The 20682-nt window shown below is 54.8% G+C and overlaps 1 protein-coding gene across 2 annotated transcripts in view; it reads left to right on the top strand.

The window, feature by feature from the left end:
- LMX1A (LIM homeobox transcription factor 1 alpha) overlaps positions 1–19974 on the top strand; it is a 43665-nt gene extending 23691 nt beyond the window's left edge. For both annotated transcript variants that reach the window (XM_059822087.1, XM_059822088.1), the window contains exons 3-8: positions 13564–13796; positions 18696–18865; positions 19018–19095; positions 19207–19276; positions 19412–19582; positions 19814–19974. In XM_059822087.1, coding sequence (XP_059678070.1) covers positions 13564–13796; positions 18696–18865; positions 19018–19095; positions 19207–19276; positions 19412–19582; positions 19814–19974 — 883 coding nt within the window. The remainder of the gene's footprint in view (positions 1–13563; positions 13797–18695; positions 18866–19017; positions 19096–19206; positions 19277–19411; positions 19583–19813) is intronic.
- The last annotated feature ends 708 nt before the right edge of the window (positions 19975–20682 follow it).

Raw genomic sequence — 20682 nt, 5'->3', positions numbered from 1 at the left:
CGTACTTGTCCAAGCTGCAGATGAGCGTGAGCGGTTCGTGGCTGGTCCCTCCTTTCTCTAGCCAGGCATCTGCTTCCCGCCCTCCGCCCCAGGACGCTGGATGCGTGCATGCTGTCATCGGAAGGGACTGGCTTGCATATTGACATCTTATATGTCAACATCTTATATATTGACACCTCTATCCTGGCTTTAGCTCAGCTTGCAGGGGGGACCTGACACCCCCGAGAGCAGCAGACCCTGGGTCTGGCTACAGGAGGGCGACTGCTCTCTTTTATTGTTGCATTTTACCCCAGTGCTGCAGGGGGAACCTGAATTCCCCTGGCTACGATTCAGACAAATGTGAGGGAAAAAAAATATCCCATGTTTTGGGGGAAAAAGCATTTCTCCCAGATGCTGGGCCACTCCTGGACTGTGCTAGGTAATCCGCCTTCCCTGAGCTGCAGGGGATATCGAGGGGGCTGCGGACCGGCTCTGCTTTCTGGGATTTGCAGCATCATTTTGAGGTTGACAGCTGGATATAAAGGCTTTTCCTAGGCTGGGTGTCCCCGGCAGCCTGGGAGTCCTCTCTGGGACGGACAGTCTGTTAGCTGTGCCCAGCATATCTCCCCTGAGCTGTTGCAGCAGGGAAGTCCATGTCCTGGCCCCGGCAGGCTGCGGATGGAGACTCCCGCCTCGGTGGCTTATCCAGCAGCCCCCCGCCACCCCCCCTGCACCTTTGCCTTGGGCTGTGACTTTTGACACGGGCAGGACATATTTAACAGTGTGCTCTGAATGTTTCACCAGTGGCGAGCTGGCCAGTCATGATCTGTGGGGCTGTGTCATGGCTCCTGCCAGAGTGACACCAGAGCTGGCATCGCCGTCCCAGCGGCAGCCGAGGGCAGATAAGAGCCACCAAAGGCTGGTGCGGCTCTCCCGTGTGCAGGATGAAGGTTCCCCACCGTGACTCGCACCGCTGTGCGATTCAGTGATCTCATTTGTTCTTTTAAAAGTTGTTTAGACTGCGTCGGAGCAAAACACAGCAAGTTTTTAACGCTGACAGATTTTTCCACCGAGGCGTCTTTCCTTTCTCCCTGTGGCAGTGAGGATTTCGACAAAACCTCCCAAGGAAACCACAAATAAAACCCAGAGCAATGAAATCAGTGTGAAAAAGTGTGACGTGGTGCTTGGGTTGGACGTGCCCATTGTTTTTGGTGAGGCAGCTCAGAAAAGCCCAGCACCCCACAGGCAAACCCTAAAGACATTTTGGGGGGAAAACTTACTTTTTTTTTTTAATTTAAAGGATGTGATTTTGTAAGAAGGTGTCGTCATGGTCCTTCGCTCTTTTATCATCAGGGTCTAGCCCACTCCTTAAAAAAAGGCATCTGCCAGCTTTTCAGGAGAGCAAATGTTGCCGGGGCAGTCAGGAGAAGGGTGCCCCTCCTGCTGCCCAAAGCCGCTTGCTTATCACACACCAGGCAAAAGAGCAGAGCAGGAAGGGAATCCCCAACACCTGAGTAGCAGGAAAGGGGAGTCTTTCTTATCTCACGCCTGCCCCAACAAGCTGGTGCATTTCGTGTTTCAGTGAAAGAAATGAGGCTTCTGCCAGGGGTGGGTGGCTTCAGGTGTTAATGGATCTACCTACCACCTGGACACAGGTTGTTGCTGTTGGTGGCATTTGTTGTCTCCCTTAGTTACAATCATTAGGTTCCAGAGTGAACGATAGGCACAGGGTAGTTTACACTTTTCTCGGGTGCGAGGGGACACCCCAGCTTCAATTTAATACACTTCAAAGATGTTGCCTTCTAGGTGGAAGGATTAGCAACATCATTTTTGCTATTGTCTTCCAGAGGGTCCTGCTGGGGGTTCGCGGAGCCCTGCCCTGGCATTGCTGCTCTGTGGGCTCCCATCCCACCGGCTCCATCTACCAGCGTGTGTTTTGGGGCCAGGAGAGCCTTCTCCGGGCTGAAGGCGTTGAGCCATCTTCCGCAAGGGGTTCGCAGCTAATTGGTACAATCAATATTTGTTTTACAAATGCAATTGGAGGGAAAGAGGGATTGAGAGCGCCAGAAATTCAATTGACCTGTAAAAACAGATACTGTGTAAAGGGAATCCTTTCCCTGCCAAGCAAATATTTAGAAAGGAGAAGCAATAAAATGAATAAGCAACAAAGTAATATCCTGCCTCGCCGGCTGCCGGAGGCTGCTGGGAAGGGCTGCTGCCCCAACACTGCGATAACCTCGACCAGACAAGTGGCAGGAACCTGTTTCCTAGAGAAAGCGTGTTTGCTTTTACTGTCTCAGCCATCAAAAGCTCATCCTGGCACCTCGGCAGTGCTGGGACCTGTCTCAGGTAGCCTGGCAAGCTGGGTACCAAACCTGCACCCTTGCAACCGCGACTGTGGCACGAGCCCGGCAGTGGCACAGGGGAGAGGGCTGTCCCTGCTCCCTTGTCCCCCCTCATAGGGGTCTCTGCTCTTTCTTCCCACATCCCCGCGCAGCCTCCTCCGGTGCCTCGGTGATGGGAACACACCAGGGAGGTCTGCTAGGGACGGGGCGCTGTGGGGTGCGAGGGGTGTGTGGGGCACAGCATCGATGCTTTGCGTCTGGAAGGAAATTCCAGCCCATCAGCGCTCAGCCTCAGCACGCCTTGGCGTGAAAATCAAACTGGTTAAGGAAAAAAAAAAAAGAGGAGGAGGTTTTTCCAGGTCAAAAAGCTCCAGAAAAATGTTTTTGGGTAGGGAGTGGTGAGAAGGGGTCCAGCCAGGGCTTTTGCCAAGCGGGAGCAGAGTGCCGGGGTCCCTCTTTTCTTGGTTGCTCAGTATCCCTGTGCAGGAGTGACTTGCACCAGAGCAGTTCCCTTCACCTCACATCTGAATTGAAAAAACTCTGTGGAAAACAAAGATTTTTTCAGAAAAAAACATATAATGTATGTACATACGTGTGTATATGTGTGTGTGTGAGTGTATATATAAAAATAAAAAATAGAGCAAGTAGAAGGAAGGGAAATGATTTTACGGGAAAACTCTTGACCAGCTCTGGTGCTGACCACCTTTAAGTCAGTTTGGAGCATTCTGAGCATCTTCCCCCCATGACAGATACTGACCTCTCTAATTGAGGTCAGGATCTGAGACTGCTGCTCGTTTACTGGCACCAATTAAAGCCTTTTTGGGGGGCGTTCATGGCTACCAAAGTCACCTTGAAATGCAGTCTCTACACAGAAATTCAAAAGAGTTTTGGATTCACTTTGGTGTAAAATTGAATTTTCAAGAGCGCATTGGCTAAAAATGTAGACTTTCCTCCCAGACTTCCCCAGACTGAAGAGGAAAAAGCTCTGAAGAAGAAAGTGAATTTCAATCACTCAATAATCACATTTCCCTGAGGTTTTACCCATGTTTATTATGAGACTGAGCTCCTCTAGGATGCTCAGTACCTTCGGGGGGGTGATGCTCAGACCCGCGAAAGGCAGAGCAGCTCTGCTTCTCCACGCATGAGATGTCATTTGGGAGCAGGTCGCTTGCTGGGATCGCAGTGGGTGAGCTGCCCATCTTGGCTGCCCATTGCTGGGCTGCCTCTGCCGACGCGTCCCCGGGCCACCGACGGCATGAGAAAACCCCCCGTGCGCCGTCATCTGTTATCGCAGCCCTCTCTCGGGTGCCGCTGAGGTTGCAAAACGCGCCCCGAGCATTTGTTTCTCCCAAAACCCCAGCCCGAGAGCACACGCTAGAAGAGAGCTGCAACATGAGCTCAGCGGAGGCGGGGGGAGAAAGATGGCTTAAATTTAATGTCTTTTTAGATGAATTTTTCCATTCATTCCAGAGCATATTCCTCTGGCATTTCCAGCGCGCTTGTTTAGCCGAGTAGTTAACAAACTTCATCGAAACACATGTTATAGTGCTCTCTAGTGCACAGAGCTATGAATGAAGGATGCCTCTTTTGAGATATCTCGATGTGCAGCGCAGCTTTTGCTCCGGAGGAGCCTGTTAACCACAACAGCTGCTTCCCATTGTGGAAATGCTGTTGAAAAAAAAACCAACCCCATCCCAACAACTTGACAACACACGCAGATGATATTTATGCAAAACCCCGCATGAGGGTGAGCTGGGGCACATGGAAATAAAAGATAAGGCAAGAAATAACCCAGCCGGGAGACTGGTATCTCCCTGCCGGCAGCGCCCGATGTGCTCCCGCGGATCTCTGTTTGCCGAGCCGGTCCGAAGCAGCTGGTCTCTATGTCCAACGTAGTTTACTCTGTTTAGCTTTTATACAGCCGAGCGATTTTTATAGCCGCTGGAGCACCGGGAAGCTCGACAGGATATTGGCTGCCTCCTAATGAGAGTTTGCCGCGTTGGCACGTCGGCACGAATGCTCCGTGAATTTTAAACGCCTGGGAAATGGCGGCTCCCTCGGCCCCGTCCCTGGATGCTCGGAGAGCCCTTGAGGGGAACGTGGATTTTCTGTTTAATAAAGGAAAATGCAAGCCTTGATTGTAGCCTAGGAGACTCGAGAGCAGCCGGGAGCCCCAGCGCTGGGGCATGGCTGGACCCAATGCATGTTCACCCACACTGCCCTTGATGGTGACGCTCCTGGAAAGCCCCCAAAAAGTCAGGGGAGCCCGTCCTGTCCTGGGCAGTCGGAGATTTGGGTCACCCTGAGCATGAGGTCAGACCTGCGGGACCAGGCTGGGGGTGGACTCTGTTCCCTGGATTTGCCTGATCCCTTTTTGAACCTGTTGGTACAAGGTGGAGGTGAATTTATGGCATCAGGGGGAAGTTGGGGCTGGAAGGGACTGGAGGTCCCCAGCCCTACCTCTGCTGGGAGCGGGGCTGGCTTGGACACTGGATCAGGTTGCTCAGGGTTGGGACCAGTCGAGCGCTGGCTATTCCCGAGGAAGGAGATTTCACAACTTCTCTGCTTGCTCTGAATGTCCTTTCTTTTCCTTTCTTTTGTTTTTTTGTAATCCTCCTTTTGAAATTCTGAATGGAAAATAGAAAAGTTTTAATTTTTTGTTTTGTTTCTATATTCGTTTTCCATCACAGGAGGTTTACAAAAGATTCAGAGGCAAATATAATGACTTGCAAGAGGGGGTACCCTAAGCTGGAACAGAATGAAAATAGCTCCTTCCCCCACAGTGGTACAGCATGCCAAAAAGACAGCGGGTGTGTAAAATCCCCAAGGGGGTAGGAAATCCAGCCCGCAGGACTTTTTAGCCAGGATTTCTGTTTCTTGGAAAACAAAAAGAAAATAGGTTTCAAGATCATCATGTTTTATCTGCAAAATGAACGACATGAACAGCATTTCCTTCTCTCCTAGTTATTCCTGCCCCACTTACAAAGCTGGCCAAATCGGGGTGGTGGCGGCGATGGCACATCCTCTTGCTCCTGGTGACTTTGCTTTTCCATCATTTGCCTCCCCATTAATCTCAGTACAAACAAAGGCTCTGAAGAGACAAGCTGAAAAGCTCCTGGGGGTACGTTTAAATCAGTCCTTTCTAATAATGTCTGTCGACCTCTCTGTGGAAGCACTGCTCCCCAAGGAAAGGACACGGAGCCGCGGCAGCGTGCTGAAATATGGTGGGGTGTAATTAATTCTGACCTCTGGCTCCCGCTCACTCACTCTCAATATTAAATTTGACTAGTGATATTGTGGTTTTTCAATTATCCTCGTTTTCTTGGGGGCACGGGAGGGGGTCGCCACTAGAAATTCGGCTTGGTGGGAGATGCATCGGCTGGGATACAGAACTGCCATGCTGCGGCTGGATGGGATCGATCCTTGGGTCATCTCCATTGGGATGGCATTTGGGCTTAGACGCAGTGTTGTGTTTGCCCATCCCTCTGCTGCCCGCGTGCCTTCTGCCTCCCAAGCCAGGTGCTCAGTTGGTGCTGTGATGGGGCCAGTTCCCTGCCTGATGCTACACGCTCTTATGGGGGGGGGTGATATGTGTACAAAACCAAGCAACCTTTGGGGAAACAGGGAGGAAAATCAGCATTTTGGTCTTGTTCTTCTGGCCTTGCCCAGGAGGTCGCTTTCTGGCCACTCCTGAAGTGAGTAGAGGATTTTTATCAGACTCCCTGAGGGCCTGGAGGGGACCCAGAACCATCAGCTCCTACAGCACCTTGTTGGTGAAAGTCTTATTAGTATGTCCTTGATCAGAAATGGAGCAACTTAAAGCAGCCTTAGAAGCTGTACGCTTGCCTGACCTTTTATTTTGGTGTAGGAGAGGCTTGAGGGTTGCTAGTGCATTTTGGCAGCGGCTGTTTTCTGGGAAGGCTTCGTTTGTCTGTTTATTTAACACTGTTGTTCTAGCGGTGCCCCTGTGTGTCCCGGTGTGGTCTCTGGGGGCTCCACGGGGTGTTAAGTGACCACTTTTGGACCTCATCCAGGAGGCAGGGACGAAGGTGCCCTTTCCTGAGAAGCCTCGGGTGGTTCATGTGTAGCAGAAGGAGAGTTAAACAGCCCAGCGGCACCCCCCTTCTCCTCTGCTGCCCCCCTTTCCCCTTTGCCACCACCTCCCCAGCAACTCCCTCGTCACCCGTGTCCTCTGCCATGGCACCAGGCACTGGGAGGGGACGTGGGAGCTGCTTAGGTGCCAGTGAGGATCAGGGCAGGTGCACATTTAGGGATGCTCCTGCAGGATGTCCATGCATGGACCCCCCAATTTAACCCCTCCAAAGCCTCTAGGGTCCCTGGTCAGAGCTGTCCCCCTCCTCCGTGCCCCGGCCATCCCCGACGGTGGCTCTGGCTTTGAAAGCAGGCTGTGCTTGTTGGCATCGACCACTGTGACAGCTCTCCGAGGCGAGGAGGTGTGCAGGGCTGGGATGCGCGGCAGAGAGGGATGCTGGATGGGGAAGGACCACCAGGTTTGGACCCTGAAAGAGCTGGGTTAGGTGAAGAAAGGTGAATAGCAGGAGAGAGCTTGTACCCTGGGGCTGCGGAGGTGAGCTCACATCAGCCCCCGGGATGAAATAAGGCTGTTTCAGCCCAGTTGCCATGTCCCCTTGAAGTGTGGAAGATGTATTCAAGCAGTAGGAATGAGAAGGGCTTGAGCTGGGGGGGGGGAGGGAGGAGAAAGGAAATTAAAAAAAAAAAAAAAAAAAGGAAAACGCCACTTGCTGCAAAGCGAGAGAATTCTCCAATAAACCCGAATCTGCTGAGAATACATTTTACAAACATGCAGCGAAGTTGGCCGCTTTTGTTTGGGCGTTTGTTAAGCATTAACTAAAGAATGCCATGGTCCAGCCTGCTCGGTGTGAAACCTAATTCTCCCCCTTTCTGGAGCCATGGCATGGAGTGCTCAATTTTTTTCTCTCTGTAGGACTGCAGCCTTCTGGTACTCCAGCCAAAAAACACTCATATTTTAGCAAGCTTAGCCCCGGCCCCGTTGCCAGGCAGTAAAGCGAACACTTGTTCACCTCGGGGGGAGGGAGCCAGGAGACTGGGAAGGGTCAGGAGAACAGCCCCGGGGAAAACATCCCTCCTCCATCCCACTGGAGGGCTCTCCGAGGGCTTGCGGTGGGCAGGGAGGGAAGGCGAGGGTGGCTGTGGGTGCTTTCCTCTGGCAGCCTGGGAGCCCGCAGACCTGGGGTGGGTTTGGAGGTCCCCGGGGCTCGCTGGTGCCTGGTTCTACTCCGAATCGCTCTCCCCATCCCCAGGACATGCCAGCCTGCTCTCTCCAGGGCTGAGATGGACTCAGCCCTTTCCTAGTTGCTCCCATGGCCTCAGCATCCCTCCCGCCGGGGCCAAGGGTCCACGTGGTCCCCCCGCGGCCGGGGGATGCCCCCCCAAGTAGCACGCATGGGGGATGCATCCATGATCCTTCCTTCCTGGCAGTGGTCCATGCTCCACAAGGGCTGGAGAGGGGGACAGGGTGACGGGAGCCTGGTGGCAGCAGGACAGTGACTTGTTCCCAAGCCGTGGGTGCAGGGTTGACAGCGACTGGCATTTTTCCACTGCCAGCCCGTCGAGGACCTGGTGCTGCCATCCCCCTTTCTGACGAGTGACAGTGAGTGAGAAGATGACCCGCTGCCAAGACAACTCAATCCGGCGTCCTCGCTCCCCGCGGAGCCCTGCGGCTCGCTGCTGGCACCCGCCGCCAGCCTCCTCCTGCGCCTCTCGCGCCGTGCGTGGCTGTCGGCTCATCCCCGTGACAAGGTCATGGCTCTGGGGGGGGTCACGGCTTTGCTCTCCAGAGAGCCGTTGGTTGGGCATGGCTGTGAGCATGACTGGGCTGGAGCTCCCGGTACCTCCGATGGGTCAGTTGGGGTCTGCTCAGTCTCCTCCTGGGCCATGGTGAGAGCAGGAGATGAGTTGGTCAGGTCTCTGCACCGAGGTGCTGGAAAACCCAGCATCCCTGCGGATGCATCTGCTGCCGGCAGCCCTGGCAGGGAGGCGAGCAGGGCAGCTGCCTGCACCGCTTCCTAGGGACTGGTGCCAGTGCCACCCACCCCAGCCCTCGGCCAGGAGCCCGCAGGGTCACTCAGGGGCTGCCGCTGCCCCTCTTGTCACATCCTTGGGCCAGGCCGGCGCGGGCAGGGGGGAAAGCATCCCTCCACCCGGCAGAGCTGCCTTGCCTTACTCGCCGCGTGAACCAAGCCTCCCCGTGGCGTTTGAGATCTGTCCGTCAGTATTTAATATCGGCGTCCCTGACCCGCCACCCCCCCGGGGAGGCTCCGAAGGGCCGTGTTTGTATGCGGTGCACGCAGACAGACAGCAGCCGGGAAGCGCCCGTCAATCACGGCCCCTTTCAGCCTGTCACCTCAAAATAAAGGGAGAAAGAGGGGGTGGCAGCTCCGATGGGAAACCGGGGCTGCCCACACTGCTTGCCCTCCATCGGTGCCCCGGGGACGGGATGCGCCGCCCCAGAGGTGGCTTCGGCCACGTGTTGAAATTTTTAGGTTTCAATGATGCTGCGTGGATGGGGAACCCCAAAGCAGAGGGCTGGGATGGCTTTCTCAAGGAAGAAGAATTGCACGGAGATGTGGGGTTGTGTCCCAGGGAAAGGGGGGGTGTCTGTAATGACGGCTAGCTCTCTTGGGGGTCTTTGAGCTGAAATGTTGCACTTTTGGAGATGGCAAAATATTGTGTTTCAAGATTTTCTTGAAACCCACCACCACCACTTCTCTGTTTCAAAACTGAAGACTATCATTTCAAAAGGAACCTAAATTAAAAAAATATATTTTAATGCAGATTAATCAATACAGTAAAAGGAAGGTTTCTAAGATCAGAAACAAAAAGCCGTGTTGTGATAAAAATTGCTTGTGTCACCATATTTTTGTTCCAATGCTTCCTAAATTGAGTGGGTTTGGTTTTGTTTACAAATATTGACTGTCAGTGCTTCATTGAGGCTTTTACTGAGCTGCCCGTGGCAGGCTGGGTTTCTGCTGAGCGTCGCAGTGCTGAGCGGGTCACCCTGTCCATTCACCTGCCAGCTTCGTACGTGGTTAAACAAACCCAAAGGCTGCCAGCCAGTCCTGATTCAGCCTTCGAATCCCATGCTATGGAGGGGAAAAAAAAATCTACTGAGCACTAAAGCCTGCAGCATCCCTAGGATGGCAGAAATGAAGGCGCTCCCGTTGCAATTTAGGGGTGGCTAATTTGTTCGTGGCTTAAAACCTGTTGAAGTCGCTGGGCAGAGTCAGTCCTTCGTCTCTTCTGTGCAGCCTCCTGTAGAGCAGCGTAATCTCAAAGTCCCATTTGCAGCTGCAGGGAGGCACAAAGAGGTAGAGAGGGGAGAAAAGACGGTATTTGCTCTGCAGCCTGCTGCTTGCAGCAGGAGGGAGCTGGGAACAGAGCTGCAGATCCCTGAGATGGAGGAAAACATCTCTGGATCCAGGCTGGTGTGTCTTGCTCAGGCACAAATATTAAATGAATTGCTAGATCTGGGGCTGGAAGAAAATTTTCCTTCCACCCCATCTCAGGCTGACCAGGAGTGTTTCAGTGGGGCTATCCATGCAGGGGTTATCCATGCTGGAGTTATCCTATGTGGGGCTACCCCTATGTGGGGTTATTCCCGAGTGGGATTATCCATGCATGGGGTTATCCATCCGTGGCGTTATCCGTGCATGGTGTTATCTGTGCATGCTCTTCCTCCCCAGTCCCCGTAGGGGACCTGGAACTGTCCAGGGCTGGTCCAGGGCTGTAGGGACCTGGGACACCGGCGATACCCTTTGCTCTCTCCCCATTACTACCTGTCACAGCTTGCGGTTTTTATGTCCATGACCTTTTTAGTGCCTAAGATCTGGGTTTATTGGGGGGTTGTAAGGAGCTCTTTACGGTTTCATGCTGTGGAGAAGGTTTTACAGGGATTTCTCTGCGTCTCATGTTACCCAGGGATGGGGGAGTCCTGCACTGGGCAGTGAAAGATGCCCCGTCCCTCCGGCATCCCTCAGCAGGAGCTGTTGGGGACTCAGCAGTTTGGAAATTAAGTCGTTTATTCAGCGACCTAAGTACGGCTTTAACGTCTAATATTAGGCAACCATTTACCTAAATCTCACACCTTCCTGTTTTGCACCACACTTTGGACTTAGAAGCATCCATCGCTCAGTTGGTGCTGCTGTGCCTAACTGACAAAGGTTTACGGCTTTCTAATCAGTACCCTGGAAATAGAGCTTTTGGGCACGTTCATTCGTGAAGATTAGATGGCAGTAACCTAATAGCTTATCAGTATTTTATTACTGGGAGCAGTTAGCAATCCCAACAGGTAGGGTTTAAACTTCATTTAAACAGGATGGGAATGCGTCACCAGATGAATACAAATCGCCTCCACTTTGATGTAAAAGAGACATAATTAAAGACGAAATGACTACAAAAATGTAAAGTATTAACACAAGCCCGTGTTTCTCAGAGGTGGAACAAGAGAAAATGACCCTTCAGAAGGGGTGCTTTCAAGGGAATATACATCCCTCTCCTCCCAGGGCAGTTGTAGGGATGTTGAAAATATATGTGCCTTAGAGAAAGACAGTTGTATGTAAGCCTGGGAAATTAAGGTTAGATGTACAAAAATAAATGTTACTAATGGCATTATCTGGAGTTATAAACTCCTTAATCACCTTTTATTTGATGATTTTCCACTTTCTGTAGCAACAGTAGTGTTTTATACAAACTTTATAACACCCCCTTTCCTACTTCTTGGGGGATGCTACAATTTGCTGAGTGCACCGAGGATTTGGCTGGCACAGGGAGAGCGATGCACCCCATCCCCGCCCTCGCTGCTGCTGTTTTGGGAAGACCTAGGAGCAAGTGGGCATAGCCCATGCGCCGGCATGAATCATTCATGAGAGGACCCCAAGGCGGGAGGGAGCCGACGCCAGTAAAGTGGGGTACATTTGGGGGCCCCATTCCCAGCCCTTCAAGCCCTTGACACCCAGCCCTAAAGGCTGGCGGGGACTGCTGGCCTGTGGCAGTGTGCCGTGGCATCCTGCCAGCTGTGCGCACATCTGGCGGGCAGCTGTTTGCCTCTGGAGCTCGGTGCTCACCAGCCGCAAGCGCGGGGCACTTGGAGGTGATGCTCTGCAGCCGACCCTGCCCGTCGGCGCGGGGAGGCAGGCGTTATTCTCTGCTCCTGCACATATCTGCCCTCCTCGCGCCGGTGGGGCACGCTGCCTTGCCCGGGCTCGCTGGCTCCACGCAGGCAAGCACTGATCTCTGATGAAACGGGCACAGATGTGACCAGCTGCTGCTGACCCTCCCGGGCTTGCTGCCTGGGCGGTGGAGCCTGCCTGTGCCCCTCTGGCAGTTTGCACAGCTGACTGTCTTGTTTATCGGCTATTGGGCAACTGAAGTGGTGAAATGAAAAGGTGAAATGAAGCCTGGCTGGGATTTCACGGGAGCAGAGGCTTGCCCCTTTGCTGCTGGGGAGCTTTTGTTCAGCAGCACCTCTGGTGTTACGGGTGCCTTTGCCTTGGGATCTACCTCTGGGGCACAGAGGCACGCGCGTGCCTTGCTCTGCCCCCCAGATCCTTGTTCTATGGGCTATCGAGCTCGTAACAAAAACTTTTAAATTATCCCCCTTTTCTGAGGGTTTTGCTGCGAGGGTTTTGCGTACATCTGTTCCTTTCCTTGTTGGAATGGGGCTGACTTAGCACTTTTCATTTCCTATGTGGGTTTTTGTAACAGCCAAAAAAAGAGAAAGGATTGCAAGCCCGCTGGTGGCTGCAGGGCTGCCCTTCCCCTCCCCAGCCAGCCCCCCGCAGCCCCCGGCCCCCGGGGATGACCCATGGGACGGGGATCACGGAGGTGGGAGCTATCTGGGGCTGGTGGAAGGCTGGATGCAGTGCTCCCCATGCGGGTCCCTGGGGTATCCCCGGGCTGGGACATGGGTGATGCTCGGAGATAACCTCTGCAGGATGTGTGCTGACTTCTGACTTCTCTTTCTGGGCCAAAGTCATCAAGACAGGGGAATAATAATGTCCAGTTCCCACAGATATTTAGGACAAGGCTGGGTAAACAGTGATTTTTTTCTTTATGGGACACAAGCCAAAAACACAGACAACTCAGAGTGGTGAAGAGGTTCTGGTTTGGTACCTTCAGACATCTCTACTGGGTGAAGCATCCCATTCATTTAAAACATCCAGCCCAGGGTTTACCTCCAGGTGCTTCCAAGTCCTTTCAAGCCAACACTGATGCTGCCACCTCCGCTCTGCTCACCTCAATTTCCCCAACTGTAAATCACTGACCGTGTTAATGAGTTCCTTGGTAAGGACATTTAAAGTTGGAGAAAGAAAAGCTCTGTTTCAATCTAAAGTGTTACTGCTGTCATTACTATGATTGGTTTTTAAGTATAAAGCCAGTGTATTGAAACCTGGGAACCATACAATCAGGGATGCCTCAAACATTGTCACATCACTGTCAGGGAACAAGCTGAGCTTTTTCTTTTCGTTTTGACACATCAAGTCTTCAGTCTGTCACCAGACTTAACCCAAAACTTGCTGCCATGGAGATTTTAACGGTATATTAGACATTCCTGATGTGTTTGCAAGCAGGAACGGGGCTATTCCAGGGACCCAGGCTAGAGGGACGGGGTGGTTTGTGGGTGACCGACAGCGCGGATGCTTTCTGCAGGTGCTTGTTGAGAGGCACAGATGAGCTTGCTGGCCCCATTGCCATCTCCAGCATCTCCTTACGTCTAGGCATGAGCTGGAGGCAAGCGGACATGTAGGGCTGGCTTGATAAAACTCGTGTAGATGTGGTGTGTCCAATATCTTGTGGTGGTGGTAACTAGACTGTTGGGTTTGATACCTGTTTGCTTTTCACCTGGAGCGTCTGGACATTGGGGTCTTCATCCTTTGACCGCATTCATGGTAATCACCTGGTAACAGATCAACCAAAAATGTTGAAGTTGACCCAAAGGCAGCATCCCCATTGGCACAGGGCAAGCTTGCAGCACGTGCCGTGTCACTGCGGGGTGCCAGCACCGTTGTGCCCAGGCCCTCAACGCAATCAAAGCACCAATGGGGTGACAGTGATCCTGTGCCAATGCCTGTCTCCCCACCACGGGTGCCCCATCCCTTGTCACCAACACCGCGCCACCCGCCGAGTGCAGCTGCAGTGTTGCCGGGCGTCCCAGCGGGATCTCCTTTTGCTCCCCCAGGCTCTTCGCGGTGAAGTGCGCCGGGTGCCTGGAGGCCATCGCACCCAGCGAGCTGGTGATGCGCGCCCAGAAGAGTGTCTACCACCTGCGCTGTTTCTGCTGCTGCGTCTGCGAGCGGCGCCTGCAGAAGGGCGACGAGTTTGTGCTGAAGGAGGGGCAGCTCCTCTGTAAGGGCGACTACGAGAAGGAGCGGGAGCTGCTGAGCTTGGTGAGCCCGGCTCTGTCGGATTCTGGTAAGGGGCCGCCCGCGCCCAGCGTCTCCCTGGCTGGTCCCGCTCCGAGGCCCCTACGAGTGCAGTGGGGTCTGGAGGCGAGGTTTGGGCTTGCTGCCCTGAACCTCTGCCCCATGGTCCAAAGGGAAAAGCTCTATAAGCGCCGTTGCATCCTCCAGCCAGAGTCTCTCCCACGTCGGTGGCAAGGGTGTGAGCGGGGGTCTCAGCAGCGGAGGGGCTGCAGGGCTGGAGGATGCTCTGGAGACTATTCCATTTCATTAGGTTCGTTTCTGTAAGGTTTTGTGCTCCTGACACAGGAGCTGTACAGCCTCCCCAGACATGGGAGGGAGAGCTGTGCTGGCCAAAGGTGACATCTCCCACCTCCTCTCTTGGGGAAATGGAGGAGCTGTCCCTGGTATAAACACACTGTAAATGAGAGTTTTCTTTCTTAAAAAAATATCACGGTCCCAAGCATCCCACTGACTACCTTGGGCTAAACCTTTAGTGTCCCTCCCCTGTGCCTCACCGTCCTCGCCTGGGACTGTGGAAAGGCTGAGTGCAAAAAGTGAGCTGCTTCTGCTGTAGCCACCCTTTTTAATACTGAGGGGAAACTGAGGCACAGAGCTAAAACATGAGCTGGCGTTAGAGAGCCTGCAAATCCTGTGTCCCCAGCAGCTCTGCAGGCAGTCGATGGCTGGAGCCAGACTGCAGACCCGGCACGGTGATGCTGCAGGGACACCGCAGAGCCAAGGGGGGCTGCAGGAGAGGTGGCACTGCAGCTGGAGGGAGGCAGGGGGCCGGCATCCTGCTCCAGCCAGGGTGTCACTGCTGGGTTAGGTTGCCCAGAGCATCAGATCAGCATTAAAATATGTATCTACAGTCAATGCAAATCAAATCCGAATGTTTCCCAGGAAGACAAATTTAGTAAGAAAGCCCAGCAACGGGGGCTGGGGAGTGGAAATGATCTGCTAGCAGAAATCCTCATGTTAACACCGTCCCCGCAGAGCCCCGCTCTTGGCGAGGCTGCGCGGCCCCACGCCGTGTGCCTGGGTTGCTCAGCTCCTCTTAAAAACCGCCATTGGGGGGAAAATCTGCTTTGCGGAGGGAAGGATTTACCTTCGAAATGCCATGCTCGGGAAAGGGCTGCCGGCAAGCTGGGGGGAGCCTGCCTTTTCCCTGCTAGAGCAAAGCACTGGATTAAAAAAAAAAGTAGAAATCAGCATTACAAGCCCATTTAGGAGGGGGTTGTTAAGGTGTGAAGCGGGGCGGGTCACGGACACGGCAAAGCTCACCGCCGGGCGCAGGCCATGCTGCAGCTGGGAGGAGGTGCATGGGAGGACAGGGGTGGTTTCGGTGGGGATGGAGCAAAAACTGCCCAAAGCCCGTGTTTCTCTTTAATGTCACGCTCCTCTGCAGTGAGAGCCCGGCTGCTTTGCAGCACTGCCTTGCTGGCTCTGTCCGAGCTCTGCAACCCCGCTGGCTCGAAAGAAAAAATCCTCCCCCCAAATAATGGTGATGATATTTAAAAAATGAAGAGTGAGGCCATGGGAGGAGGTGGCTGAAGGGAGTCGGTGAGTGATGGTCCAACGCTGGAGGAGCTGGAGAGGCAGGAAAGCAGCGGGATCCGGCACGCTGGCACTGGCTCTTGCCTTAGCCCTGGGAAAGTCCTTAATTGATTGAAGAGTTATTATTTTTTCCTTCTGGGATGTGCAAACTCTTTCAGTTAAAATAGGAACCAACGAGGAGACGTCATGCAGGAAAATAAGTGAATCGGCCACGTTGTTTTGGTTTTATTCCTAGTGGGGGAAAAGGGCAGTTTGGGAAAGGTTGGGGAGCTTTTCCTCCCCAGCGACTCATCGGCCCACGGTCCAGCCCCGCTGCCAGGGGCTCCGGCCAAACCAAGAGCTTCAACTAGCAAAAACCTCCAGGGGAAATACTTATTTCGGTGGAAACTCCAGCTGAGACCAGAGGGATGCGAAGGGCCAGTGTGGGAGTCAAAAGGGCACGGCAACCCCTTGGCTGGTCGGAAACCCAACCCGAAGCCACCGGCATTCCCTGGCAGCCCCTGGCCTGGGGGGTCCCAGCCCTTCCCATCTCCCTGCAGACCCCATAGCTTAGCCCCACCACCGTCCCCGCCTGGGTTTGGTGGCCACCAACAGTTTGTCCGAGGATGTGACATGGCTCTGGGGATGGTGGCACAGTGGGGACCAACCCAGGTGCACATCCCACGTGGATGTTCAGCGTGGCACGGCTTTGCCCCCTCCTGCTGCATCCCCCCTGGGGACCCCACCACCACGCCGGGGGGTGCAGAGGGGTGTCCCCGCTCCAGCACTGGTCCCGGATGCCCTTCACCAGCAGCATGCGATGTGCTTGTCCAGCCTCTCCCCTGTCCCCCCCTCGCTGCTTTGAAGCCCCCTGCCCTCCCTCCCCCCGGCCGCCGCGCACCAAAGGCCACTTTATGAGAAAGCGCAGATAAAAAGCGAGCCATATGTTGTCTGTAATCTCCCAAACCCTCGCTTCAATTACTGCCTCCCCCGAGCCTCCGCCGCCCAGCCTAAGTAAACAAGCCCCTCTGAAAGAGGACCCGACTTTCCAATTAAAAGCGTCCTAACGTTTCTCCTCTCCCTAAATCCTCCTGAGCGAGGAATGTCCTGGCCCCAGCGGTGGGATGTGGGCTCGGCGGGTCGGACCGAGGGCACGCCGCACAATATCCATCGCCCCAGCCCCTTCCCAGGTGACGTCAGGGACAGCCCCAGACACTCATTAATTTCTCCCCCTCCTCGGTGGGGAAAGGCTTGAAAGGGAGAGTTAATTAAAAGTAATACCCCGCCAAATCCGGCTTCGCTTTTCCTTCTTTCCCTTTGACACTGGGAGGGATTTGGGGAGCAGGTGTTGGGAGTGGAGGGTTCGGGGGGGCTGCTCCGAGCGGGTTTTCCCCCTTGGCATGGGTTTTGAGCATCATTTGCTTGATGGAGTCCATGAGCCACCGGCTCCCCCCTGCCGGGCTCTGCCCCTCCCAGACGGGGGGATTCAGGCACTCACCTCACGTTAAGGTGCAGAGGGGTTCAGGCACCCAAATGTCTCCATCAGCTGACATTCCTCCCCCCAATATTTGTAAAAAATCTCTACCCTTCCATCAAAATTAAACTCCTTCAGGTTTCAGGAAAGCAGGCAGCTCAGCAGAGCAGAGACCCTGCTTGTGCTGGCACTGAGGAGGCAGCAGCAGCCGCTGCTCAGGCCCCTTAGCCATCAGAGACTCCACACCCTGGTTATTCCCAGCACTGGGGCTCTCAGACCTTCTGCATTGCAATGCCTCTTGCATTGGGGCATGCAAGAAAACAGCAGGTTGTCTTTCCCGTTGCCATCGCTGCTGTTGGCATGCCATGGATGTGCTATGGGTGAGCGGCAGCAGCAAGGCGCTGGCTCCTGGGGGCCAGCACCCAGCTCCGGGCTGTTTTGGGGACCACCGGTGTGGACATCTCTCCGTGTCCCAGCCCTCCCAGCCCTTGCCACAGGGAAGATCTCCGTATCAGCCGGTGAGCCCAGGAGAGAGCCCAGCAGCACGGAGGGAAGAGGTAACTGGTACCTGAGAGCATCCTTGCTCCTCCGCAGGGAACATATCCTCCCCTCGCCCTGGAGATCTGCTCCTGTCTTTCCCCATCTCCCAACTGGGCTGTCGTTGGTTTTACACTTTTCTGCTTTGTGTGATCTGTGATCAGCTCTTGCCATGGAGTATGATCTGACCTGCTTTAGCCATGAACTCTGCACCAGGCTCACAACCCCCTGGTGCGTCCCCATCTCCCGGAGACGCAGCAGCCCCGGGATGGGACTCGGGCCAAGGACAGCCTTGCAACCTGCACCTGCATCAAACCAGCACCTCAGCTCCATTATCAATTCCCAAATGGATGGTGGAGGAGCTTTCTGGAAAAGGCTGTGAGTGATTTACGGCTCGTGAGAGGGAAGGATCTGTGCTGTCAAACCTACATTACAGCCCTCCCACGCCGGCTGAACAGCGAGGTCATCGACACAGTGGTGATGCGGTAAATGAGGAGGGCTGGTAAGAGGCAGGGTAGCACTGCCTGCTTTCCCGGAGCAGCTCGTGCCCGAAGGCCCCGTGGCCCCAAGTGGCCAAGAGCAGCAGGAGATACACACCAATGCCTGGGAACGCAACGGAGCAGGACATCGCAGCGAGTACCCAAGGGGCGAAGCTTGAAGCAGCCTGGGCTTCTGTCCAGGGAGATTCAAAACTCCACGGAAGGGGGGAAATATAGGTGAAAAGGCGCCCCTTATATTTGTGATGAAATTTCTGTGTTCTAAATGGAGTTGACCTCTGTGGTGGGGCAAATCAGGAGGGGTTTGTGAGGTCTTGGCTAATGCGTTGCCCTCTCTGAGCATCTCTGCTCACCCTGCGCCCTGACCTCCCCCAGCCTGGGCTGTCTGGGCAGAGGGACCAGATGCCTGGTCACCAGTGGGGCTGGGGGACATCCCAGGGGCACAGTGGTCCACAATATCTGCTGTCCGCTCGCATGGGTGTGACCTGTGTGTCTCTGTCCAGATGTGTCCCCAGCTGTAGCCTGGCAGGAAATCCCTATGGAGCAAGCAGGGATTTGGGTCTGATAGAGGGAAAATCAGGTGTCCCAGGGTTTCACATTGCAGCTGCTCAGACTGTTGGAGAAAAGAAGAACCAAAAAGCACATCTGCTGGCTGAGCGACCCCATACTATGAGCCACAGCGGCTCTCCCCCTCTCCGAGCTGCCATGGGTCAGCCAGCCCCAAACCTCAGCTCCTCACACACATTCACAAGAAGATCCCCACCAACACCAGCTTGTTTTAAGTCCCCCAGATTATTTTGGACGTGCTGGAAAATGATGTGTGCGGCCCATTGTCTGTAAAGGACCTGCTTTTTTTTCCACCCCTTAGGCAAAAGTGACGATGAGGATAGCATCTGCAAACTGGGCCAAGCCTCAGGGAAGGGTGCCGAGGACGGGAAGGATCACAAGCGGCCCAAGAGACCCCGGACGATCCTGACCACGCAGCAGCGGAGGGCATTCAAGGCATCGTTTGAGGTCTCCTCCAAGCCCTGCAGGAAGGTATGGGGAGAAGGGCCCATGCTCAGCCACCTCCAGCCCCCAGGGATGTCCTGGATGCTGGGCAAGTACTTGCCCCGGCTGCTCTGTCCCCTCCTAAAGTGCCCCCGAAAAGCTGAGCGGGCTGAGACACTGCTGTGGTTCCTCCCTCCAAGGTGCGGGAGACACTGGCGGCTGAGACGGGGCTGAGTGTCCGCGTGGTGCAGGTCTGGTTCCAGAACCAGCGAGCAAAGGTGGGTGCGCAGGGGTAGCCCACCACCGGCAGCCAGTGCCGGGGCTCCCCTCCCTCCTCGCTCTGGCCAGGGGATGATTTCACCCCATTTTTTCCCCTTCTTCTTGCCCAGATGAAGAAGCTTGCCAGGAGGCAGCAGCAGCAGCAGCAGGATCAGCAAAACACGCAGCGCCTGAGCTCAGGTACCCCCCTCGCACCCAGCCCTCCCCGCGCTCAGGGTCTCCCCATTTCCCAGCTCTCTCCGGGCTACCCAAGGGTGCTGGGCCCCCCAAAAAGCAGCAGCCCGACTGCGCCAACGGCTTGCTCTTTTCTTCCAGCCCAGACAAACAGCGGTGGCAGCACGGGGCTGGAGGGGATGCTGAACCCCTACACCACTCTGCCTCCGCCCCAGCAGCTGCTGGGCATGGAGCAAAGCGTCTACAGCTCCGACCCCTTCCGGCAAGGTCTCACCCCGCCGCAGATGCCTGGAGACCACATGCACCCCTACGGTAAGGTTCCGGGGTTTGCCTCTTGCCTCCTCTCCCTCGAAGAGGTGCTGGGCTGTGGCGGGGGGCCGTGTGGTGGGGGCATGCCTGGGGGATGCAGCGGTTTCTGGGAAGACAGCAGTCCCCTCTTCCCTAAATCCTTATACTGCAAAGGCTGGGAGTACCGGGCACTGTCAAGGTGCCGGAGGAGAAAGCAGTCTCTGAAGCCCTTCTGCTCCTTCCCTGCTTCCAAAGGTGCCGAGCCCCTCTTCCACGACTTGGATAGCGATGATACCTCACTGAGCAACCTGGGCGACTGCTTCCTTGCCACGGCGGACGCGGGGCCGCTCCAGGCACGAGTGGGGAACCCCATTGACCACCTCTACTCCATGCAGAACTCCTACTTCACCTCCTGAGCATGGCGTGGTCCCCGGCACGGGGCAGCTGCAGCCGCCGCGCTGGCTCAGGAGGGGCTGCAGAGCCCCCGGGGTTGGGAGGGAGGGGGAAGCGACACTGCTGGGATGCTGTCAAACAATATGTTGTAGCTTGGGATTCCCAAGGAGCAAGTTAAGTTATGGGTTGCATAGTTTCATGTTTCTCTTAGGAGCCTAGGATTAGGTACAGGAGTGGTTTTTGCAGCTGGCTGGTGGATTTTCAAATTTCAAACGGGGAACCAAATTTCTCATTTTGGCAGGGAGAAAGGCAGGGGGAGGGGGAAACCCTTCCCGTGGGAGCATCCCGGTGCCATATCCCCTCTGCACCACCTTCAGTCGGAGTGGCAGAAAGAGCGAACTGCTGATCTTCACGGGGGGAGCCCACAGCATCAGCCGGGCTTTGAAATTTGAAAAGCTGATAACGCTTTGGGGAAACACGGGGAAAATTTCGCTGCGGGATTTTCCCTCTGTTCCTCGACCAGCTTGAGCGCTTGCTGTTTAAATGCAGGGACTTTTAAGATAGATGTTCCCATGCGAATCTAGAAAGCTAGAAACCCCTAACATCGTCCCTGTCCCCGAGGAAGGGGCTGTGTGTGTGTATGTGTGTGTGTGGGCACGCACGTGTGTGTGTGCAGAGCCGTGTGGCTGTGGGCGATGTACCGCACCGCCACGCTTGCCAGATTGTATCAA

The sequence above is a fragment of the Gavia stellata genome, chromosome 10, assembly GCF_030936135.1.
Source record: "Gavia stellata isolate bGavSte3 chromosome 10, bGavSte3.hap2, whole genome shotgun sequence".
In the NCBI taxonomy this organism is placed as follows: domain Eukaryota; kingdom Metazoa; phylum Chordata; class Aves; order Gaviiformes; family Gaviidae; genus Gavia; species Gavia stellata.
Note: the sequence above shows the minus strand (reverse complement) of the source record. Positions and strands in the feature narration are given on the sequence as shown.